We start from the raw sequence: 26,215 nt of genomic DNA, 5'->3' as shown, positions 1-26,215 counted from the left end.
TCCTCGATATTTCTAGAGAAAAATACTGCCGAGCTTTTGGCGTTTAATATCCAAATGGTGTTGCGATGTCCTCCCGGGCTTTCAGATTCTCGTCGGCTTGTAAACTGTCAGAACGTCCATTATTATTGAGCCCCCGTGCCGTGCCTTACCCTCTGATTCTCAGCACTTCCTTTACCTGACTGGCCAGATAAAATGATTTCTTTTCTTCCCTCTACTTCACCAGTCAGAATATCGCTTCTCTCCACCGCCACGAAAACTCCCCCCCCCCACTCTCCTAACGGTAAACGTTAAGATCCAGGAGTGGATCAATGGCTGTTACACTTTGATGTGCCAGCACGCATTACGAACGGCGATTTCTAATTGGAGCAGAGAGCTAAGGATCAATGTTGGCTGTAATTGCCTGACACAGGGATGGGTGTGAGACTTTATTATCATTAATATTTAGACATGATGTGGGAGGACCCAGCCGAGGCTAAATGTACAACGGCGGTGCAAGCTTTTGATCTTTCAAGATAAGTAGATCGATCGGGTGTTGGTGGGGGGTGGCTAAAAGAAAAGAGGTCGCAGAAGTGTGGCGAGCCGGACGAACAAATTAGTGAGGCCTGCACCCTGTATTTATCGAATTTCTCCGGGAAGTTTCCCTTCAGCTCAGGAAAAGGTCAGGCAATGTTCAGCTTTAGTCCTCCCTTTAGCTAGACTTAAGGCCTGGCATCTGGTCGGTGTCAAGGGAAGGGAGAGGGCAAATTTGCAGGCATAATTTCAAGTTAGCGATGGCACGGGAATGGCATTCGCCATACAAACTTGCAATAATAAATTCGCAAATCAAAATAGCGATAAGCGGGAAGTTTTTCCAACTCCGAACGACCGTTATCAATGCGAACTCAACCCTTTCGGGGATGGATTCGGGATTAGAATCCAGAAGAGGGAGGCATGACGGGATTTGTAGTGTTTGTCTTTTGACAGGGTCCATTGTGATGGAGACAGAATGGGAGTGAGACGGAGTAGTGCCCTATGGGACTCAGGGCCGTGTCCTTAGTGTCAGCAAACAGAAGACGCTGTTACCTAATCTTATGAGTAAAGGATAGACTGAGACTCCGATAGAAAACTCCCCTTCTAGCAGTGTGAATGATCCCCTATGTCCACAGGGCGACGGAGACGCTGAAACTGTGAGACCGTGATTTATATCCGTAGTTCGGTCAGATGTTTTTGTCACCTGGTTCCTCCAGGAATGATGCCATAATCATCGTACTTAGCTTTGACAAAGGTGGGCAACAGGTTTGACAATGACAGGTGTGTTAGTTTTCACGACTGTTACCCGCTGATGTTATTAGATAGAGTGAGAAAAGCTGCTTAATCCAGGTTAGCGGGCATGTTGGTCCAGAGAGGAGATCAAACAAGGGGTGGATGTTGTAAATTGACACAGACTTGAAGTACACATTGAAATTTCTCATTTTCTTACCTTAAGTTACATCAAAAAGCTTTAAAGTTGCAAAGACGCCCACAGGTCAGGACAGCAAAACGAAGATGTTAAAGATCCCGCATTTTTCAAATTATGAAAGGAATGTTGGGTCATACTGTTCATCCCTTTCTTAATGAACGGTTGAGACAAAAAAGTTGTTTTTTTATTTGTTAATCTTATTTTCCTCACATATCTATGTTTCTTTTTTTAATATTTTTTAGCCCCAATTGTATGTATGCATGCATGTGTGTTTGTTTGTATGCGTGTGTATATACAGGACTGTCTCAGAAAATTAGAATATTGTGATAAGGTTCTATATCTTCTGTAATGCAATTAAAAAAACAAAAAATACTTTTTCTTGATATTCTTATATTTTGAGATAGGATTTTTGAGTTTTCTTAAGATGTAAGCCATAATCAGCAGTATTAAAATAATAAAAGGATTGCAATATTTCAGTTGATTTGTAATGAATCCAGAATGTATGACATTTTTCTTTTTGGAATTGCATTACAGAAGATTAGGAACTTTACCACAATATTCTAATTTTCTGTCTATGAGAAGAAGGAGAGGATTTACTAAATACAAGAATCACTGATTTCTACTATTTATTTCTTTTGAATACAATTCATATTTTTTTCTCAATATCCATTCACTTAGTATCATTATAAGTTTTTCAATAAGTGGCTAGTTTAAAGCTGAAGCTTGTCTTCTGCAATGTTATCACAAAAGGATGCATACTGTGTGTGTTTTGGATGCATACAGTTTTTTTTTCTGAATGTAATCAAAATGTACACTCGAGAGTCATATAAATAATTTCTATCAATTCAACACTTGACCTGTAAATAGTAGAGGTGGGGAAAAAACAGTCATGTTGACAGAGAGGCTGACATTTGCCACGTAGATCGTAAATACTGAAGTGCTCTTTAGTTGATTCGCCACTCAGCTTGTTTTAAATCTGCTCACATTTTCAAAGTTCTTGTTTAGCCTCTTGTAAGAGGCATGTCTTTTGACAGTTAGTGTTAAAAGTTAACTCAGTGTGCTCAGTACTCAGTACGCTCTCGTGGGCCTGAAAGTGTGTATATTTATGAAGTTTATTTGTGTATGCGGTCTTTATCGCTACGGGTGTGCGTGTGTGTGTGTGTGCGCACGTGCATGCCTGTGTGCGTGTGTGTGTACGCGTGTACATGCCTGAGTGCATGCGGATGAGGGAGTGAGATGAGAAGGAGATGGAAGAGTCGTTCAGAAGAGAAGCTTTCTCACTCAGAGGCGTCCCCATCTGTTCGCCTGGGCCTAATTGTTCCTGGATGCGAAGACACAGAAAAAAAAAAAGAGTGGAAAGCAACTGCACTCATCCCCTGTCCCAGAGTTATTTCTGTAACATTAAAAGAGCACCACCAGCATGTTCCAGATTATTGCCATGTAAATAATGGCACTTGGCTGGATTCCCTGCTAATGAATGTCATTTACTTTTCCAAACAAGGATTAATTTTCGACCGAGGACCCTCTCTCCTCCCACAGGGAGAAACATGGCAATTATCTACCAAAAGATGGCTGCTAATATTTGCGTTTTTTAAAAAATATCTATACGTGTGTGCTCATGCATATGTTCTCGTGACATGCTGAGTAACCTCGCAATTAGCCGTCTGTTTAAATCTGTAGTGAAACTGAAAAAGACCATTGAAGAGACGAGGAAAAAAGACCAGTAACGACTTAATGTCCTTGCTTCAGCTGAACATAAGGGTTTTGGTTCAGTTTTTTTTTGTTTTTTTTTCAATTTCGGTGTCGGGATATTGTTGTTGTGAAACTAGGGGGAAAAGAGAGTTGCACTGCTCTGGAGCCAGCCTCCTGGTTGCAAAATAAGGCAGTGCAAACAAACAACGTCCTCAAATTAGATATACCAAAACATAGCATTCCCTCTCATTTTACACTCCACTGTGGCCTGGAGACGAGACTAGAATAACCCGTGAAATCCTTTTTAGATTCCCAGTGGCGCAGCCGCTGCAACACTTGACATACCAATGCCCTCTGGATCTACCTAATGACCCTGTTTTCCTCTAAAAAAAATATCTAAAAGTTTTATCTTATTTACCTTTTTTTGTTGACATGTTATAAAACTGGCCAGGTAATTAGAAAGTAAAACTATCTTTTCTCTCTTTGAGTGGATAGTCAAGCAAACTCCTTCCTCTCTCCCTCTCACTCTCTCTGCTTTAACTCCTTTTCAGATGTTCCTCTTTTTCCAGTTTCTCCCCTACAAGCCTGTTCTTTCTATCCTCTCACTCTCCTTGAAGGGGCCGCCTTAGCTGATGTACCGTACTTAACCCATGTGAAGGAGAAGATGCAGATAAGGGTTATTTCTGTTGGCAGTTCTGTTGACCGAGAGTCCAAGACTTTAATAATCCTGCTCCAATGCAAATGTAAAATTCAAAAAGGTCCCGAGATTTGACAGAAAAATCCAAAGATGGGTTTATACACACAAGTGTAATTGTAAGATTTTTTTAGTTTGGGATTCAGTAATAATTCTTTCAAAGGAATAATCTCCAGGAATTTGTGTGTTTATAATTTCCAGGCTTTGCTTGTGTCACCAGGAGGCCAGTTAAGGTGATCAAAAGGGGGGCTTGTGTCTGAGACATGCCCGGGGTCCAAGAAGGACAGGCAGGCAGTGGACTTTATACCATGGGCTCCAACAAGCCCCTTCCTCTTCTCTCACGCCTTGTTTTATGGTGCTAGATTCTGTTACTACCCCCTGGCTCACCTCACAGTGTGAAAGTCACAGCTACCTGTCTCATCCAACCCCGAGAGCAGACGCACGTGATTGCTAGGGCTGGTGTTTTTGTATGGGTCCAAACATTTGGATGTTGAAGATCTGTTGAGTTTGTCACTGGAATCGCGGTCGTACCGTATGCGACAATTATTCAGGAAATGTTACAATGTGTAGTTGCAGTACATTTTGAAGAGAGGGTGGATGTCTCCTTTTTTTGTATTTACAGCACTGCTGAAATCAGACAGTAACAGGGTGGGGGGGTGAAGAGGAATTCTGAATCTTACCCAACGTTACATATCTTGCATCTCAAATAATGGTTAGTCATTTACCCTTGTCATGTATCTTCTATGGCAAATTCATCAAGTGATCTTTTTTCAATGAAATTACATTAAAAATGTCTCCATTGTGGGACAATTAAAGGTACATTGTAGTCTAAAGATTGATGAATGAAGGAGTTTGCTTGCATTTTTAAACCAAGCCTTGGGAAAAAAAACAACAACATTTTTTTTAAACAGAAACTTGGCACATTCAGTTAAGAGAGAGAGAAAACCTCCAAATTTGATGAAATTCAATGTGATGTCAAGAAAAAACCCTTCTTTCTCCCCTTAAAGTAGTGCTTTAAGAAAAACTTACTCATTTATTTTTGTGGAATAGAATCAGAAACACTTCCTATTGAGTGAATTTCCCTTCCCTCACGTTTTTATGTTTTGATTCTGTATGCTTTTTGGTCTCCAAGGCCACCGTAATTTGCCCAAGAGTCTTACACACAGGGAAATGCGAGGGGCATGCTTATGGCTGCAGCACGATTAGCGGGTTCTGAAGTGTGCAGGAATTATTTTGTATCCGCTCTGTTTTATTACCTGCTGTCAGTAATTTGCCTGCAAAGGAGGAGGCTTCATTGCGACGTGTCACAAGTGGCAAATTGTTGTACAGCTGTATTTGTCTCTCCCAGCTTTTACTTATTGGAACTCATCAGTGACTGTGCATGGAACATGTTGTGATCTCTATTTAGTTTAAACCGGGGCTTTGTCAAAGCGTTTATTCTGTGTGTGCGTGTGTGTGTGTGTGTGTGTGTGTGTGTGTGTTTGTGTGTGTGTGCTCCCGTGCACGTTTGTCAGCGTGTATGTAAGTGAGCCAGAGAATAATTGTGTGTGTGTGTGTGTGTGTGTGTGTGTGTGTGTGAAACCAGATTTTCCAGTGTCACCAAAATTTTAGTTTATTTTAAAATCAGTTTAAACCCTCCAACCAAAATAAAACAAATAAAAACACATGGAAATCTTTGGTGGCAGGCGCAGAATATGGAACAAGGCGTGAGAAAAGTAAAACAGTTGAAAGCTCATTTGACTATTTAAACTGGATGTAGAATACTCTAAGTAGATGATCCCTAATTTGTTCTCTCAAAACTTGTAAATAAGATCTAACCTGTTGGTACTTCAAGAGAGTGTTGCGGCAATCTGTATCATTGAATTTGGGAAAGGTGCCCATCTGCATGAGGTATAAGTGAATAAATTGATAAAAAAAAACACCGACTTAATGGAAATGGTCCCATTCCCCCTGGCCCATGGCCAAACAGGTAATTCTTCTGGCATAGTGCTGGAAGGTCCACAGCAAGCCAAGCCTCCCTCATCAGTCAGACTGTCTGCACATTTCTAGCACTGATGGCATACCAGGGGCGCCATTTTCCTCTCAGAGACAGACAAGCCAGAGGATCTGATTGGCCTTCCGCCAAGGCACACTCACAAAGGCTCCTTTGACAACAGGTCAGTCGGTTAACCAAGCAATAGGCAGGCGGAGAGAGGGATATGCCAGGGGAAGAAAATATTTTTCACCTCCTCACCCATGAGCTTCATTATTAAAGGGTTCTTCATACCAAAAAAAAATTGAAAAAAATCTGGAAAAATATATTTTCAATTATGATTTTTTTTGCAGAAACTAGGTAAATTATTGCCTGTTTGACCTGCTGCACCCTTTATTTGATGAACTGCGTACTGTTCTGGCTGTCTGCACTGCACTGGATACTGGTTATGCTTCTACTTGACACTCAAGGACACCAATATGTATGTTTTGGGTCCAGACCACCGCCCTCAGGCAAATGTGCAGAGAAACTTGGTTGTGTCACGTAGGCAGTAAAGTCAGAAATCAAAGGGGAAAAAAAAAAAAACGCAACAATATTGATCATTTTATTACCACACTAAGTCCACTGTGGTTGCCAACCGTGGCACTCAATGTTTGCAGATCAGTTGTTGACGTAATACATAGGCAACAGTACAACAGAGGCCGTATGATATTGTAGACCTTCATGCATAACGTATGAAAGAGAGAGCACAACCATGTCGAACCAAGCACAGATGGTTGAGGAATTACCATTTCATCTATCAGGGGCATATTTAATAAATACTATTGTGCTGTCATTGTCCAGTCGTCATCAGAATTAATACAGTTTGTAAAACTTTCTGAAATGAAGGCCAAGTTAGGTGTTGATAATGGCAATAGAAAACCAGAAAGCCCCTCTAGCCCATGACACAGGACAGAAAAAAAAAATAGAAATTAATAAGTATTATAACTGATAAGTACAATAACATCATAACTATTTTTTATTCGACTGGTGGGAGCATGCACAGGTAGGGTACATGACGGTAGTCACAGGTTGCCATGGGCATGAGAGTTTGCATGGAGCTCCAAAAATATAAAATCAATATTTGGCCAAAGTTTTCAATGTACAGGAAAAAATATGATAGGCCAGGGAAGAATGGCAAATTTTGTGAGCTATTGAAAAATGCATTTTTTGGCAATTTGCAAAGATTTTCTTGACATTCTGTTTTGTTTTGTTTTTTATTAACTGATTGGATGACTAAATATTATGAATATAATTCTCTTACATTGGCTAACAAGAACTATTTTACATTGTGACAACTACAGATAATTGGAGGCCTATCTTTGCTTTTAATCAACTTATATTGGCGCAAGGAGGGAATCAGCTTCGCCATTTAACTCTGGCATTTGGTATATAAAAAAGCAGGGTTGCTTGAAAGGGTGCTCTTTCAAAAAAGGACACTAAAATTTATTGAAATGCCCTAACTTTTGAGATGGCGCAAATCGGCACAAAGTATATGTTTTATTTCTCACAGTGGTTCAAACTCACGATCTAATGCATACGATAGTCTCGATGTTGACCAAGATAAACATTGCCGGCAGTCATTAGCTCATCCTTGTTATGCACTGATGGTGCCACTGATTTTTTCATCATGAAGCTGTATAGGAACTGACACAGTGGTGTTAAATAGCTGCTGATGTTCTCCTGTGTGCTCTGGCGCTCATTATCTCTCTAGTCCAGGCATTGCTCCTCTGCTTTCTCCTGGCGCCCATCTCCTCCCCTGTGTACCAGCCGCTTTGCATATGACTGATGTTTAAATGCTGCATTGTTAACTGACGTGGGGTAGCCCTTTGCTGACCCGGGAGGTATTTGCCCGTTTGATCATGGGGCAGCAGTTTTAATGTATCGAAGCAGCACGGCTTCGTAAAGCCCCTAGTATAAGTGGAGACAGAGGGCGAAGGCAGGCCGGGAGATCCATTGGTTGAAGGCCTGACAGTACAGAAAGAAGGTGATTATTAGAATATCTGTTGGTCAGCAAGGCCAGAGGGGATGCTGCTGACCCTGCACTTTCACTCATGTTGTGGTGGTGGGAGTTGGTATTTCGGGGGGTGTTGCAAGGGTTGTGACTAAGACAGAGAACAGGGCTCCATTGATGAGCAGTCTCAATATTTCCATCATTGTGTGCTTATTATAGGGACTAGAGTATTTTTTTCTCGAGCATTTCTCTCTGCTTTTTCTCTTGTTCTTACACTGTTCATTCTTATATTGTAGGATTTGCATTACTCAAAATAGACCTTTCATCCGACATCTGCCACAATGACTTCTATGCTCGTAGAGGTTTTCGTATATTGTCCAAAAAAAATGCTATCGTCTTTTACAGTCAGCTGTAATTTGAATCAAATTGTCAGTCCGCTTACTTACTTTTTCATGGCGGTTTTTAGAAGACAGAATGGTGGGCTAATTATTATTTTACCTTTACAAGTGTTTCCGAGCGCTTTTTCAGATGACAATACTGCGGAGAGTGTTTATGGAAAGACAAAAATTTCACAAGTGGTTTTGAAGTTTGTGTTGACACTTTGGAATATTTTTTATCATAACCCTTCTCCTGTGGAAGCTAACCAGGTTCAGGTCTCTCAAAGGAAAAATGTAGAGCACCAAAACAGCCTTGTGGTCTTTCCATACCCTTCCATGGCCTTCTTCCTCTTTTTATTCTTTCCCCCTCTCTCTCTCTGGTATCTTTCCTTGTGAAAACTTACAAAGCTGCAGTGACCGGAGATTCCTGGAGGAAAAAGATCCACCTCTCTCGACTTGATCATTAATACTTGATGGACAGTTCCCCCATGAATTTCCCATAGCATTGCATAGCAGGCCTGTGATGTGCAGAAAGTTTAGCTACTGATGGAGATTATTCAAGGGACCTGATACACAGCTCAAGGTCAGTGGTTGGAGCACTGCAAAAAACATAAACATATAGTTTACAGTCTGCATGCCAAATTAGTAGGTAAAAGCAAAGGGTTTTGGTATGTGGAGCATTATGGTTTTGTTTGTAGTCTTGTTTGTTGTCTCAGTTGTATTGGCCAGGCATTTCAGGAGAATGCTTTAGTTTGCATGCATGTAAACAGTCCTTTTGGAGAAAAAGAGAGGTGGAATGCTTTGGTCTAAATGACTTACGGACCCAAAACATCTATAAAAAGATTTATGTTTGCGAATTGTGCGGATGAACACTCAACTTGTCTAATAAAAGAAATTAATTCCACTTGTAGACGTCATCGCGTAGCTCTAACTCACTTCTCACATTTGAAGTAGCTCGTCAGAATGTTAATAAGAACTGGCACAAGGAAGAGGGAGTCTTGGCATGGAAAATTGGAATCAGAGGCAAGCTACACTGAATACCCCCAAAATACTGGTCTTTCCCCTTGAAGGCGAATCAGATTGACTTTTAAAGCGAGCTATGGACATTTTTCTCAACACGTTTGAATTGTTGCCATTCAAGGAGAGAAAAAGCGTCACGTTGCTGTTTGATGTGGAGAACTCTTAATTCCAAGTCATTAATCGAGTTTGCCTTTAACACTGCCTTGTACGCAGGCCTGCCTTTTTGGTACGCATTCTCCTATGAATTCAGTCTCTCCTGAATAATCTGTTAACGTGGCTCGTATTAACACCCTCCTGCTATATCATGGTCAAGCACTAGAAATCCTCTCGAGGTATCACAACTGGACCCTGCAAATATGGATCGGCCCTCGCATTTCCAAAAGTCCCAGAGCAGCTCTGCTACCCCTTGACTTTTGAACCACGGTTCACAGGGAAGCAGAGGTGAAGCAGAAATCTGCATCTCTCGTGGTGCCTCCCGCCCACACAGCTTCTGAGAAAAAGAGACAGAATGGCAAATGAGTTTACCTCTTATAGTGAGAGGAGAAAAAAAATGGATTCAAGGAGAACATTCAGTTAATTATTCCAGGCTGTCATCATCAACCCCAAAGTTCCGCTTTTGGTTCTAGAGACCCCTGTCTTGTACCCAGACATTTTTTTTCTACCTGCTTAACAATTGACGGTCATTTTTCTCCCCTTTTTGTCTTGAAGTTTTCGCAGAAGGCTGACCCTACATGGCTGCAGGCCCTGATTAGCTGGGCTTCAGAGCCGAGAGTCTATTGATTGGGCCTCCAGAGCACTAAGTAAATATGGCTGGAGCAACAAGTCAATAATACTGTTACTGCAACAATCCCCGTCACACTGTGCTTTTCCCCAAACGTCTGGCTGGATAATCAGAAGAGATTTTACTGTGGATCAGGCATTTATGATAAAATCAGTGTCACTCAATAGGCTTGGTATGCAGACTCGGGTTTTAATTTTTCTTTTCCTTTTTTTTTTTTTTTTTTACATGTATGTTCTTATTTTATCAAATGTTTCTCTCCATTCCACTTCACCCGTGTACATCATCATGCTGCCTTTGAGATGCTCAAATTGATTATTTCTTCTTTTAAGGTTGATTTTTTTTCCTCTTAACTATTATCTAAGTTGCCTTTCTCATCTTTCCTATCTCAACTCCTCCCCTCTGTCTCTCTCCCAGACTCTGTCTGCTTAAACACAGGGACTAGAGAAGCTAGTCTGCAAATTTAATGGAAAGGCATGGATTATTTAGACTGACTAAAGCCTCCCTTGTAGTGTCAAATGGGGGGTTGTAGGATGACATTATACCACCACATACTTGCTCTGTCTTCCTTCTCTCCACGCTCTCACTCACTCAGTCCCTCACTTTCTCTCCTTCCTTCTTTATTTCTTGCTAAGGGCACACATGCAAAATTACACTTTCATACCTGTAGGACTGAGCAAGAGGCCTGTGACATCCTGAGGTCAAGCATAAGAAATATGCTTGGTTATCCATGTTGCTAACAAGAAATTTAAGGTTATGTGTGTGCGTGCATACGTCTGTGCGTGTGTGTAACATTATGTTCACACCAGCGTATAGTTATGACCTTTAACCTCTGGTGGAATACTGGCAGACATACAGGGTTTAGCTGCTTTAGTTCCAGACACGCTTTCTTCTGTCCTGAGTCCGGATATTTGGCAGACTGTTGGAAAACAATGCTACCAACTTCAGGCCATGCTTCAACGCTCTGCTCCAGCCCTTTTGATACGTGTTAAGGTTCGTGATTTCATGCCTGGGTTGTTTGGTCATTCTACTTCCTGTAGCAAAGAATCTGGCCTTGGCAAGATATTACATCTCAGGTGTTCCAATGAAAAGTAGGCAAGAATGGCAGATGTACGCATGCATCGTAATGATACCAGCCACCTCTTCATTGAGTGCTTTCAGTTATTTTTTTTAAAACGTTGCTCTTGTCAATCCTCTTGTTAAATGAGTCTGTATTTAAATACAGGCTCTTATTTAGAAATATTGGGTTAGATGTTTCTGCCTCAGCTCTGTGTTCAACATCTGCACAACGTATCCCTCGCAAAGCTGTTTCAACTTTGTGTGGGCTGTTTGAGACTTTAATCCGCATTCATGTATGATCATGGAAATGTTCAGCTGATCCGCCGTAGACTTTTGAAGTGGCTCATTAAACAAAAATATTGCTTTTGAATGCAGAATTGAAACCAGCACGGATAGATGTGAAATATGATCAGACTCTTCTTATGATGCGACGGGACCATATAGGGAAGAGCATTTACATTTTATGCCAAGGAATGTTTCCAGGCAAAATACGGGGGGTAACTCGAGCCGCAGCCACCATCTATGTTTGTTTAAGAAAGCATGAGCATATGTGTTGGTGTACTCGTATGTTCTTTGTGTGGATGTGTTTGTGTTCATGCCGGTAGGCTATATCGCTGCATCATCTGGAGTCACACAGGATGTAAAACCAAAACCACATGGGACTTGAGGCAAATACGCAAATATTTGGAGAGTTGATTTAAACTGGCAAACAAACACCATTCAGAACTTCCTTATGATTTAATAAGAAATCACAGACATAAACACTAATATCCTCATTACTTCTTTGTCATGGAACTCCAAACAGACATCAGTTATAGAGCTTAGGTTTCAAGCGGTTCTCTGATGAGGAGTTTTGTTTCGAATGGGACCGAGTTTAAGGCACCTCAAGGAATCAAATCGTCAAGTTCTTGTGAAGATGAAATTCTTTGATTCCAACTTGTACAGGCGAACTAATATGATGGAAGAAGTGGCACGATAAGGAATTAGATTATTTGTCTTTTCCCAATCATCACATGTAAGATTGAAAATCAAAACTTAATGTTGGAAACAGTCTCTGCAACCACAATTTTCATGTTCGATCATTTTATCAGTAAAACTGAGGGAGTCGGGTCACAACAATAGAGTTGGTGTTAGGTAGCAGACCGCGGTCTGTTTTAGTCCCCGCTTGTCCGGCACGAATATGAATTGGAGAAGGGCTTCAATATCTAAAAGCAACCTTAATAGAAACGAAGCCCTTTGAAAAGTTATATTTAGAAGAGAATGCGCAATAATTAGATTGAAAGGCAGCCTCCCTCCGTTGTCCTCATCGCTTTGCTGAACCCGTATCAAGCAAAAATAACCAATCTCTTCAATTGTTTTATTCCGGTTCCACTTCATGTACCTCATTCCTGCTTCAGATCCTCACTTCCTCATGTGAAAAGAAAGAACTTGTTTGATTTATATGTTTATAATTTGATTTCAACACTAAACAAACAATAAAAATTTATGGGCATCATCCGTGTGGAAGCCTACAGCTCTTGTGGTTAGTGTTACACCCTTTCATTCACCGGGGCCAGTAATTGGATCCACAGCTGGCCTCCGGGCCCTTGTAGAATGTATAGAGAGATTGTGTGTTTTTGGAAATCCAAGCAGAGAGAAGAAACAGTGAGGAATGTTGGTTATCAGGTTGTAAGAATATCACTTCCGTAAGCGAAGCCGCAGTTCAATAATTAAGGCATCGTTTATTTTCTCACTTAATAATGTCAAGAATTGAATGTGTAACTTTGAATGTGCAAACAAGCAATTGTTGCTCCTCGCGCACAAGTTATGTATCCAGATTTTCTTTCCATTCTAAACTTAGCAATGGCCTTAGGAATAGAAAATGAAATTCAATTCCAGCATTGTTTAGTTCTGATTCATCCCATTTTCTAGGCAGTGATAGCCCTTTTTTCCCCACTTTCCTTCATTTTTTAGCAATCCAACATTGTTAGTCAGTTTTTTGTTCGGTGATCAACCCGCCGTGTTACCTGGACCTGAACACAAAATTCACACCTCTTTCTTTCCAGGCTCGCTCTCAGACATTCATTTATCAAAGTTGCCATCACGTGGCCTAAAAGCTGCCTGTTTCGTGGTTGTAAGTTGTTTTTTTTTTCCCAGTCAAATAAACCAATAATCCACTCATTGGTTTTTCCACTCTGATTCACCAAGCCTTGAAAACCAGAATAGTACACAAACATACAGAAGTGATAGAGTAATTACCGCAGCTCCAAAAAAAGTCACGTTCATCGTCTATATTGACAGTCATAAATAGACTAAGACCGCTGATGTAAAAACACGCAGGGCAAATACAAAACAAGGCACATCGCTCTCTATCTTTCTGGCAAGAAAGGTGGAGAGATAGAAAGAGGAGTTGGAAAGGTGAGTGTGTGAATGGGGGAGGGGGGGCTCTCACTAAGGTGGCGAATGTGCAAATGAGGGGACAAAAGGAGGATAGGAAAGGCAGACGAGGGCGAGGGTTCAGCAGGTAACCACGCAGGGGAATGATGCGTCTTTGTATGGAGCTCAGAAAGCCACTTTTGCATCACATCAGGCTGAGCAGGAACTGCAGCAGCTACCTGAAATGGCTGCCGGCTAAAAAAAAAAAAAAGTTCTTAAAAATTCCAGACACAGTTGCATTGTGTATCCTCTTTCTTTTCTTCTCTCCTTCACTCTCTTTTTTTTTTCTCAAATTCCCTCTATGTCTCCTTTCCTCTCACTATATTTCTTTTCATCTCTCTCAAACTCTTGCATATACACACTCTCCTCCCACGCTGAATTTCCTCCTTCACTCTACCTCCCCGTCTTAACGCATCTGCTCTCCTCCTCAATCTCTCCTTCTTCTCACCCCCTCCCCTTTTCGTCCCCCCCCCCAACGCGCAATACTTTTTCGAGGAGAACCGGGTCCCAGTCTAGGCTGCTGCTGCTGGCTCAGGTTGTTAAGCCGCCAAATTAAAAATGGATGAACTTGTAGAGCCCCGGTGCCGTTCTCCTGCATCAGGCGGGTGGATGGATGGGGAGTAAAGCGGGAGACTGATGGAGAATGAGAAAAAAAAAAAAATCAGACTCACATGAAATTCCTTGCTCCAGCCACGTTCCTCAAATCAAAACATGTTCATGTTTTATGTCTTTTCACGCAGTTGTGGAAAAAAAATTAGATTTGTCAATAAAGGTCAACAGAAAGGGTCTGCGAAATTCCTGAATCAATCATTTCAACAGAAAAAAGAAAGGATGGGAATTGTGCCATACAAAAAACATAAATGCCTTTTGGTTGTTGGGAAAATATTTAGTTTCATTCAAGAAGAAACCATACTTTTTAAAAAAGACATATTATTGCCATGGAGAAAGAGTGTTTTGATCGAGAACATGAAAAAAGAAATATGCATAAGCGTTTCAGTCTTAGTGGCCTTAGAGACTAAAAAGAGGCTTTTTAGATCAGGTCCTGAAGGGTTTTTAAAATGATAGGTTTGATTTTGCTGACATTACAATTGAGACTTTATTTATTTATCAATTTTCTTTATTTATTTGAACATATATTATCACTTGTTGGCAGACATCAAATTACAGTTGTGTTTCTCTTAACTTTAGTATCCGTAACATCTCAGACATGCTCTTTAATTCCATCTGTCTCAGGGGAATTAAACAATCATGTTTAAATAATGTTGGTAAACAGCTCGCAATTAACTACTTGTGCTCAAGCTGTGTATGTTTGCATTCCAAAGTGTATGTGTTAAAAAAACAAAACAAAACCTCATCAGTTATCTTGAACACCCCCTTGGGGGCAATAGGCAGAGCGTCCATGATGGGATCATATCTCACTGGCAAACAGGTCAGGTCATTATCTGCATGGAGCGACATGAACCTGATCTGGATGCTTGCGCCTCGTTCCTCCACCTTTCATTCACTGCATTGAATTGTCGCACGTTTCTCACCTTTCTTTGCTCAAACTGGATTGATTGCAGGCCTATTTTCACCTACAGCTAGCGGAGTGTGTGTGTGTGTGTGTGTGTGTGTGTGTGTGTGTGTGTGTGTGTGTGTGTGTGTGTGTGTGTGTGTGCGTGCGTGTACTCTGCTGTCATCAATGAAACATTTATTTGTATTAGCTCACGATAACAAGTGGACGCTTTAGTTAGTACTCACCCCCCCACCAGTTTTCCACCTCCATGTCCATCACTCAAACCATTTGTGAGCACATTGATCCTTTGCTCCCTCCTGCCCCTCTCTCTCTCTCTCCCATGCTGTATATTCCCAGGGTTTGGAGGGAGGAGAGTCAGAATGGCTCAGACAGCCATTGATTTTTATTTTATTGGTCTGCTAGTGGAAAGAGGAGGGATATGGGGAGGGCCTGAGAGATACAACTCTGCAGCTAAGTTTGTTCTTTGTGGATATTAGGTGTGTGTGTGTGTGTGTGCGTGTGCGTGTGCGTGTTTGCGTGCATGCTTGCATGCATGCGTGCAAGAGTTATAATTGCACTTATTTTTTAATATTTATTGACTCATGACAATTACTTAGCAATTACTAAAATCTCTTCTGGAAATTTTTAGATTTCACATCTTATTTTTATTATTAGTTAATTTACTTGTGTGTTTTTGTTTTAATTGCCATGATTTTGCAAACAAATTATTAGAGAAGTAACCCTTGTTTCAATCATTTTCCGGCGAACAAAGTAAATTGCAGCCATGGATCTAAATTTAATTTTCAATTTAAGGCAATCTGCAATATGACACCATGGACATGGTATAATTTTTAACAAAAAATTACCCAATGGTTTGTCATCAGCTTGTAACCCAATCAAAGGCCTGTCAGTGTTTGGACAGTAAATGCGATTTCCTTTCAAATTGATGTTTGGGTTCAGCTAAGGTCACGGGTTGTGATGGATAATTGTGCAGGAGGGACAGACAAGGAAAGACAGTATTGCTGGTGTGTGTCCAGTCACCTCTGAGAGTAGTGTACAGCCACACACACACACACCACACAGGTGCCAGCGTGTGCATGTCATCGAAACCACTGGCAGGTCTGGGGCGCTGATGTAGCTGGTATACGGAACCCTGGACCCCAACACACAAAAATCACATACGTGCGCGCACACACAAACACAGACACGCACGCACGCACACACACACACACACACACACACACACAGCTGAGGTGTATCCCACTGCTCATTAGAGCTGGTAATAAGGCTGTGCTGCAGGAAGAGGAGGGAAAAACAGGGAAGGCAGGAGAGGGAGGGAGGTAGAGGGTGGGAAGGGAGAAAAAGAAGGGGAAAAAAGCTGTAGATTTTAAATTTTAATAACACTGGTACGATTTTGTAAATCTTTCCTGACAGAAAAGTCCTCATTATTTTCATCTGTCTCCGAGGAGCCTCTCCTTCAGCTCTGCCTCCCCGGGTAAACGGACTTCTCTCTCTCTCTCTCTCTCCACACACACACTCACACACACACACTCGCCCATCCTCTCCGTCTCCCTTTTTTTTTGCTCTGTCTGTCTTTCCTTTTTCACACTTCCTCTCTGTTTCTCACTTTTTACCTCTGTCGTTTTATTGTCCGTTTCCTTCCTTCCTGCTTGCTTTTTCCTTGCCCTTTGTTGCTCTCATCACATTGAGTTCCCCCCCTCATCTGGAACATCACTTTCTGTACGCTTCCATCCAGCAATGTGTTTGCTCACTGGCTGCCTGTGATGAAGGTGCGTTCGGGAGCCAATAGAACGGCCAGTATTGTTTACTCTTATTGGTCGGCGTTTCAGTCGCCATTCGCGTTGGTATGTTCACACGTGAGAGTGTTTTTTATTTATTATTATTTTTGTTTGGTGTTTGGGGAATCCTGGGGATCGTCGTATGATAGTTGGGAACGGGGTGAAAGGTAAGCCTTTTAAAACTGTGTGTGTAGGCATGCGTGTTTGTGGGTCAGCATATTGGTCTGCACCCTCTTACGTGCACTGTGTGTATCACTCACACATCCTTGATCCCTCACCACCACCACCACCGCCTCCCGCTGCACACCTCACCCACCCACCTCTATGTCAAGTGTCAAAGCTGGTGGATGGATCCGGTTTGATAAGTTCTGTTCTGTCTGGGCACGTGTCAGGACAGGATCAACCACACGGCAGACGAAAACCATGTTCTTCACTTTTATACCTCCCAATTTTTGGGATTTCTTTTTTTTTTTTTCCCCCTTTTTTGGGATGGGTTGGGGTGTTCTATATTTGTTGGATGAGTTTTATTTTAGAGACTTCTGTCGTCTGCCAAATTCAAAAGAAAGTTACTTTTAGATCTGATTGAGCTCATGAACTGAAAGCAAAGTGCTTTCCTGAAGACAAAATACAGATTAAACAAAGGAACCGCTCGCACACGAGTTATTTGGAGGATTAGGACGATTATGTTTCCTTTGGGATTTTCATTTTCTAAAGAACCCACTTGTTATGAATGACCAAAAGTACCAAGCGTCCATGGAAGAGGAATTATATTTTCAAAAATCATTGTTATAGTCTTTTTCATGGCTATCTAATTTACATGATCTGCTCCCTGTTTTCTTTGTTGTGTTAAGTGAGGAAATGCGTTGCTCAGCTGTTAGTTTGAGAGATGAGACATAGTGGAATTAGCATTATTCTTTATGGATTTCAGCCTTTCTTTAATGAATTATGACTTACACCTTTGACCCCAACTCCTTTCACTCTGTCTGGCTGGTTACTATGTGTATTTATGTGTTGGTGCGGGGTATCTTTGTGTGTGTGTGTGTGTGTGTGTGTGTGTGTGTGTGTGTGTGTGTGTGCGCGCGCGCACATATGCTTGTCTACAGGCCCAACTGTCAAAGGTCACCTGTGGATGATCAGCATCACAGGATCCTTTAAGTTAATGTGATTTTGTGCCGACAAGTCCAGATGTGTGAATGTTTTGCCGTTCAGCTGATTAAGGAGTTTCACTCGAATCCAGAAAATAATTATGAAGAAAGTCTAAATAAATTGGGTCTCATGTGTCCCTTTCTGCAGATGTGGTTTGTCATGTATTCATTTATTTTTAAGGAAGTGCACGTCCAATATCTTTGAAATCAATTAATTTTCAGCTATATTGATAAAGTGGATGATTGAATGAACTTTTTTTAAAAAGGAAAAAAAGGAAAGGATAAAAGCGAAACTACAATACGGATAAAATACAATACACAAATATCTATCAATTAAGAATATGTTTGTCCTTGAACTACTGTTAAGTTTCTGTTATAACATCAAAGGATCTGTATTGCAGGAGTAATAAGAATATAGAAGAATATTAAAAGGTAAGAGTTTTCCAGGTTTTCAGGATCTGCCAAGACATGGCATACATGGATATTTAGTTATTTCTGGAAATAGGATGCTTCAGCAGTTCAACATTATTAACTAGAACTGTGATTAATCTTGATCAAACTACTTCCTATGTTTTGGGGTTAGCACAAATAAGTCTTTACATTATATTCTTCTTGACATGTTTTGTTTTGGTGCGCAGAGAATCAGTTCAGGTGAGAGTCTGTATCTGTATTTTTAAAATATATGTTTCCCCTGAGAAAAAGTTTTTAAATTACAGCACTGTCATATTCCTCACTTCTTTGAACAGCTAAGTGTTTGAAGTTATTCAGCATTGTTTGCCATCAAAACAGACTTCTTTTAATGAATACAATTATTACAGAACTGAACCTCCCCCTCACGCTCTCGAAGCAGCCCAACTCCACATCCATGAGGCTAAAACTAACTTCCTGTTCATTTCTCCACCCGCGGGCCTCTCGTTACCTGGAAAATTAACTAACCTTACAAAGCAATCTGGACCTTCCCAACTCACTTTCTCTCTCTTTCCCATTCACATCCACACACATACATTTATGCCACCTCCTCTGCGTATTGGGCTTGGGTAAATAATAATTCAAAATAATTCACCTTGATTTACTGAGGGAGCGGCGCGCTTGCTAAGCACGCTCTGATTAGCGTTTGTGCCGTGTCCTCTCCAGCTGACTGTCGCTTTTATCAACATCAAAATTAACCCGATCAATTAGTTTCCGTCTCACGTTCATTCGAATAAAAGACGTACACTTCCTCAGCTTATGGTCAACAGTCACGAGCATCGGGGAGTGTATGGAAGAGGTAGAGAAGCAAGTGCAGGCAGATTGGAGCAGGTGGAGAAACATGTCAGATGTAATGTACCATAAAAAGTGTATTGACGAGAATGAATGGAACGATGTACAAGACGGCGGCGAGACCGGCGATGTTGTTTGGTTTCGAGACGGCAGCACTGAGGAAAAGACAGGAGGCAGAGCTGGAGGTAGCAGTGATAAAGATTTTGAGGTTCTCTTTGGGAGTGAGGGGCATGGATAGGATCAGGAATGAGTCCATCAGAGGGACAGCACATGTTAGATGTTTTGGAGATAAAGTCAGAGAGGCGAGACTAAGATAAATTGGACATGTACAGAGGAGATATAGTGAATTATTAGTAGAAGGATGCTGAGGTTGGAACTGGGAGGCAGGAGGCCTGGAAGAGGACCAATGAGATTTTTGGATGGCATAAAAGAGGTTATTTAGTTGGTGTGATGACTGCAGTATCTGCCTTCTAAGCCCCCACAAAGTGGCCAAAGTCACCAAAAACACACAGCACATGTTAAGATGCATGACAAGATGCATCAAGGTAAGTGTTTAAGGATGCAGGGAATAATAGATAATTCGAGCAGCTGTTTTTTTTTTTTTTCCCCAGCCTCTGATCGCTCCTCAAAACTTTATGATCCATCTCATTTTTCACATTTTTAACCAGGTACTGAAACGAGGCATAGAATTGATTTGCAGCCTATAACGACAGCCAGTGTTACTCTGTCAGACAAATATTACCAAGGGGCTAACGTTTGCACGTCTGGTGAACAGGATTTGCAAACAACAACGGTTCACCTCGGTATATTTCCATTTTAGATATCTAAAAAGTTATTCTTCCAAATTGATTTTAAATATCCTCCATTGTGTTTTTTTCGTTGTTTTTTTTTTTCTTTATTGCTTCGAGAGGCAACCCACCCTCACTATGCAAAGTATGACACCCTCACGTCGGTGGGTGCATTTATATAGGAGGGAAAAGGGTATTTGATAAACAGTAAGACGGCTGTCTGTGCTGCCAAGTCAGACCGGCGGCCAAGAGAAGAGTGTTTCTCTTTTCAAAGCTGGAGAGAAACAAAAAGTTGGGCTGATTGTCCCTCCTTCTCCTCTGAAAATCTAAAACTTTGTAACTGGCCAGTCTAGCCTGTCGCAAGTCTGCATCAGTGTGTAGGAGGAGGCTGAGCTTGACCTGTGTGTGTGTCTATGTGTGTGTGTGCATGCACGGCTCAGCTCAGCTCAAGCTTTGGAGGGTAGTGGGGTGACTGAGCAACCATCTTGCCCCCCTCCACATTGATGAATGGCCGCGGCTCAGGCTATTCATCTCCTGCTTAGAGAAGTGGACAGTGCCCCCCACCGCCACACTCGGCCTCTCCTCCACCTCTCCACATGTCAGCAAATGTGATAATTCTCTCATTTGTCAGGAGCAGTGGAGGGTTCAGGTCAGTGTGTGTGTGTGTGTGTGTGTGTATGCGTGAGGAACAAACTCTTGGGAAATTTTTGAAACACACACCAACAGTGACTTGCTTATTGTGCTAATGCTCCAACGCTGGTTCTCTAGCTTTCTTGCCTCTCTGGTCCTTAAACACATTCTGGCCCGACCTTCCTGGTTTTCTTGTTTTTTTTGGTTCAAGGCCTGGCCTTGTCAAGTTTACTTAGGTCACAGTGAGAACATTTAAATGTGCAGAAGACCGCGTTGTTTTATGGCAAATTCCATCAGTAATTCAATGATTTTATTACCTTCAGGAAACTGCAGAGCCACTTTTTCCACTTTATTGTGCAAATAAAGTTTTAGCGCCCTGTCTGCTCTGCGCATGTGGTTGTCTGCATGTCATGCGTTTTACATAAATGCGTTGCTCCATCATGTCTTCGTATGTACACACGTCTGTATGCATTTCTGCAGAAGCTGTGTGTGTGTGTGTGTTTGTGTTTTTTGTAAGTCAGAAATCATTTGTAAGATGTTGTAGATACGAGCACTGCACCGGAGTGTCAATAGAAATAACACACACACCCACACAAACACACACTCACACACACACACATATGAGCAAATTCCATGTTTTCAGACCTCACGGTAACTATTAGACATGATAAGGCTGCAGAACGTCTGGCTATTTAGTTTGTGCATAAACATGTGATTGTTTAACGTGTCTCTGTAGACACACAATGTGACTTCTGTAAACCTTGCCTGATTTTCTCTCCCTCTCTCTGTCTCTCTCTCTCTCTTTCTCCCTCTCTTCCTGCAGGATCATCCAGAATCGCATTCTCGTCTTCATCTTCGGAGCTATCATCCTTCTCACCATCATCCTGGCCATCTATTTTAATCTGCGGGGCCACTGATCTCCCGTGTACACATGCTCACTCATTCGCTCCCCCTCTTGACATAAACACAAACACACACATGCGTGATTAATAGCGACAAAAGCGTTGTTCTGCCGTAATTAGGACAAATGGTCCCCATGAATCACCGTTTCCAAGCCTGACAAGGAGCTTTTCTTCATCAATTTCTCCTTTCCTGTTTGCTGTTTCGTTCTTTCTTTCCCTCTACCAATCCCCGCCCTCAAACTTTTCTGCTTCCCTTTCATTTTTTTTTTCTTTTTTCTTCTTTTTCTTTCCTCCTCCCAGTTCTCCCTCTCCGTCTTGCTCTCCCTTGCATCTCCAGGGGACAAAAATAGATGTTTTTAAGAATACTTTTCATAGTGTTGATCTCAGCGTGATTTTTCTGCCCATCATGTCCTTTGTTTTTTTGGGTTTATTTTTCTTCTTTGTAACTTACGCACATTCAGACATTTTCCTTTCGTGCGTGAATGCAAGCGCTATGCATGTATATGTTCACGACGGTACATTAGCGATGAACATGGATTGAAGGAACAGACTTTTTTGATTTTAATTAATCTCAACAATATGTATGCATGCAATACTTGGTACATATTTGAGCATCTGTACTAACATGAATCAGCTGTTCTTAGTAAGTGAAGAGGACAGTGCCTTCACATAAGAAGTGCTGTTCATACCCTTTTTTTTTCTTTTTTTTTATTAAAAAAAAAGCTTAGCAGAACCCAAAATAGATGAATGATGCTGCTGAAGAAAAGGGCGGTGGGCACAGGGACAAAGGTCGAGGTCAGACGAGGTGAAATTATTTTCAATTTCACAACAACAAAACCAGTAACTTCTCTTGTTTTACTCCAGAAGAGACTAAATCAAGACGATTGGGAAAGTTAATGTGAAAATTTTGATGAATATCGCTTTCAGTGGGTTTTTACCCCTAAAGAAAATACCTCCCATCGTTGGCACCTACAATAAGTAAATTCATTACCTTCTCCATGACTTCAACTCCACCTCTTACACAGAGATTCCACGCTTCCAACTCAATCTTTGACATCCTTTAACTAGCATTATTCTGTGAAAACTAACATTTACATCTCTATATGTATAGTCTTTTCAGTCGCAATCATCAATTCTGTTAGTATTTATTTATATATATGTTTTGAATTAAACTTTCTGTGCTAGAATTGTGTTTTTTTATGATTTTGAGATGTATTCTCCAAACATGATGTATCTGTTATATCACTGCTGATTAGATTAAATGCACAGACAAAGCAGCACCGTCTGAAAAGTTTGGATTTCTCCTTTTTTATGTTGTTTTTTTTAATGTTTTAATATTGTTAATGTTTTTTTTTTCTTCTTCTTCTCCTTGTAAATGGAGGTCATTTCCTTCAGAACCTTACATTTTTTTATCCTGCATCAAATTCTGTGGATTGCTTTTTTTCCTGAGTATTTATTTGTTTGCTGAAAAACTATGTGATACATTTGCAGGGGGGTTGGGGAAAAAAATGTGTTTTCTGTTGTTTGGGGCGGGGGGGAAGCCATTCTTTAGGGGCATAAAAAAAATCCAAATTTAAGTGTGTATTTAGATATTTCAGATGTTGAGATGCATCAACTTAATGCTCTCCGCACACACACACACGCATAGACACGCATGCAAATACACACTCACTGGACTATTAGAGTGTGCCTGTGTCTCCTGTGGTTGGTCTCGCGGTTCCTGGTGAGGACATTTGCTATTCTGTTTCAGGACCATGGTCTTCATTTTCCAGGATGCGGGGGTGCCTGGTCGCCCCCTCCCCATCCCACCCCAGCAACCGCCATTTCACAGGGCCCTCACCAGCCACAGCACCGCCGCTTGCTTCAAAGAGTCAAATTAATGGCCAACAAAATAGTGTGCCTCCGACTGTCCCATGCGGGGCCGACCCACCAAGACTTATCATTAAAGTCAAGGAATAATGAAAAAAGGAGCGGAGGAGGAAAAAAAAAGGAGTGCAAAGTGAGGAAGTGAATGAGGAAACGAAACGGGTGGGGGCTAAGAGAGGTGGAAACCCCTGGCAGTTTGACAAACCTCATCCGGTAATGACCCTCGGTGATTGTTTTTTTTTTTTTTTTTTTTTTTTTTCACCCGTGTGTTTGCTTGTGTGTGTGTGTGTGTGTGCATGTTTGTGCAGCCTACCTTTACACTCCCCTCCTCTTTCTTTCTATCTATTGCATTCTTTCCATCCCCATCCTTCTTGCAACCCCCCCTCCTCTCCTGCCACCTTTCCTCCTCCCTCCCTCCCAGCCTGTCAGATGAGCAGAGCAATAGCTAGCGAGCGAGCGGTGGTAGGCAGCGTGGCGGCGGCTTCTATTTGAAGTTGTAATGGTGTCAAAAAGTCAGGGCTGACTGACAGACGTCAGTCCCACAGGGCCTCATTAAAAACAGACCCACTTGACAAGGAAATAATTGAGCGCCGGCGACAACTCGGGGGCCCCTCTGCGTTTTTAGATGTTTTTATTTTCTTTTCATTATTATCGCCGAGCTATTATGTTCATTAAGAAAAGGCATTAAAACAAGTTTCTAAAAGGAGGGAGGAGCGGAGGGAAGGCGTGATGCGCGGAGGTAGAAAGATAACGATTTGTTTAGAGCCGTCCTGTTTTATTATTTAGACGGGAGCACCGTCATGTGATACCCAGGCAGACGTTGGCCATCATCCGCCTCTCCTCCCTTTTTTTTTTTCCTCTTTTGCCCTTTTTCCTCTTCATTCATCCCTCTGTTTGCCCCTTGCTTTCATCTTCCCCCTGTTCATCTCTCTCTTTCTCCACCTGCCCATTTCTCCCTCTCCTCATCCCTGCCTTTCCCTGCCTCTGAGTTGCCGGTGTTGTTGGAATATGAACTAGATTATTCATCAATGCCCCCTACGCCCACCCTCTCCCCCTCTCTGCTGATTTGGATTTCGACAAGCGTCTCGCCGCAGAAGGCTGAGGATGAAAACTTGTCAAAAATAGGTTATATCTTATTCCAAGGGGCAACAATAGCAGCAGTAACAGACACCTTTTAATATTTAATTTAGACGGGTGTTAACCCTCCTTAAGTGACTGGAGCTGTGTCTTCCATACAGACACCAGGAGACAAACTGGGTGGAAGGCGAGCACGAGGGGGGGGAGCGATTAATTATTTGATGTCTGAAAAATGATTTTGAAACTCCCCCTGCCTTCTCTGGTGGGGATCATGTCTCGGGGAGTCCTTTTTTTTTTTTTTCTTTCTCTCCACGGCAAGCCCACGCCACACTCTGATCTAAGTCCGACGCGGTAACAATAACGTAAGCGATGTTAAATCGGCCAGAATGATTTCCGCGCGAACGTTTTCGACCCTCCGCTCCTTCGTCATCCCTGTCCTCGCGGTCTCGGCGACGAGGTTTACATAAAAGACCGAAAAAGGAGGTTCCTCAGCAAGGAACCTGTGTGATGCGCCACCATTACAAAAAGCCTGATGTTTGTCAGCCATTTAAGATGACAAGGGTTTGTGACAAGCGTTTGAGCTGTCTGTCCTCCAGCGAAGGGCGGGCCTTGAACAGGATAAACACTTCCAGTGGTGGAATTGCGACTCGGGGGTGGGCGCTTCATTTGCAGGAGTGTCCATGATGCCGCCACCCCCCGCTAAGCACATATGTTAAAAGAGGCCCTACGACAACAGCCGCCCAAGAAAAACCCACAATGGCACCATTTGAGAACTACAATGAATCCACTACTGTTTGATACCGTGCACACACAAACACACTGTCACATGTATGGTGGATGTCCCCCAATAGAAAGACACACATGCTCTAGTGTACGGCTGTCAGAAGAGGAGCCATGTTCCCTGTTTGTACACGCCACGAGTCCTATTAGAATGGCTTTCTTTCTCCCCTTCGGTCCTTTATCTGTTTTTTCTTGCACCGACCCCCCCCCCCCCCCCCCCCCATCGGCATCGACAACCATTCTAATGCTGTTTGTGCTCACAATGAAACAACAATGCCCCCCATTATTTGAGGAAGTCACTGGGGCTGCAGCCATACATAGATGTCTGTTTGCCTGCATGTGTGGGACGTGTCCTCCTCGCCGTTGGAATGGAGTGCGCGGTAAGAACAATTGTTTGTTAACACTAATATCTATTCTCTTTTAATGTCTGTGTGATTCAGGATCTTCATTTGTGTATCCCCCCCACCCCCCTCATTTCTTCGGCCTATCAGGACCAGTCGCTCTCGACTATGAGAAATACATTCGTGATGTCTGTAAATGTCTGTGTTGTTTAACGCTGGTCATTAAAACGGTCCCGGATCTCAGCAACCCAGTCGCTGTGTCATGACTCGCATTGTCCTCCGCCGTAAGTGAAAGAAACTCAGGGAGGAACCTGACCCCCGCCTCCCCGGAACAAGGATGGCGGGGCAGCACCGCCGTCAACATCCTTTCTAATAGTGTTTCGCCATGGAGACAATGAAAACACAAAGCCCCCGGTCAGAGCTCGGCTGAGCCGGGCTAAACCATTCACTACCCCCCGACACCACACCGCCGCTACCACACCCCTCTCTCCCCCTTCTTACCTTCCATCTCTTCCTCCCTGTAGAATACTGCCGCAGCCTTTGAACTGAAATTAACACTTTACCACAACAGAGACATACAGTTGTAACCAGCAACTTCATTTGCATGATAATAAGGGCTCGGAAAAAATATAGGCTGTTTCACGACAAAATATGGAGAGATCAGCATATGGCGCCACTTGTTTTTTAAGTAAAC

At 42.1% G+C, this 26,215-nt stretch overlaps 1 protein-coding gene across 2 annotated transcripts in view; it reads left to right on the top strand.

The window, feature by feature from the left end:
* vti1a (vesicle transport through interaction with t-SNAREs 1A) overlaps positions 1 to 25,768 on the top strand; it is a 116,773-nt gene extending 91,005 nt beyond the window's left edge. For both annotated transcript variants that reach the window (XM_086139559.1, XM_086139560.1), the window contains exon 9: positions 21,379 to 25,768. In XM_086139559.1, coding sequence (XP_085995685.1) covers positions 21,379 to 21,472 — 94 coding nt within the window. In that variant the 3' untranslated portion in view covers positions 21,473 to 25,768. The remainder of the gene's footprint in view (positions 1 to 21,378) is intronic.
* Positions 25,769 to 26,215: the final 447 nt, after the last annotated feature.

The sequence above is a fragment of the Fistularia commersonii genome, chromosome 32 (assembly GCF_037954325.1).
Source record: "Fistularia commersonii isolate RoL2024-O1a breed Wild chromosome 32, RoL_Fcom_v1.0, whole genome shotgun sequence".
Lineage (NCBI taxonomy): Eukaryota > Metazoa > Chordata > Actinopteri > Syngnathiformes > Fistulariidae > Fistularia > Fistularia commersonii.
This window is presented reverse-complemented; position numbering and strand designations above follow the sequence as displayed.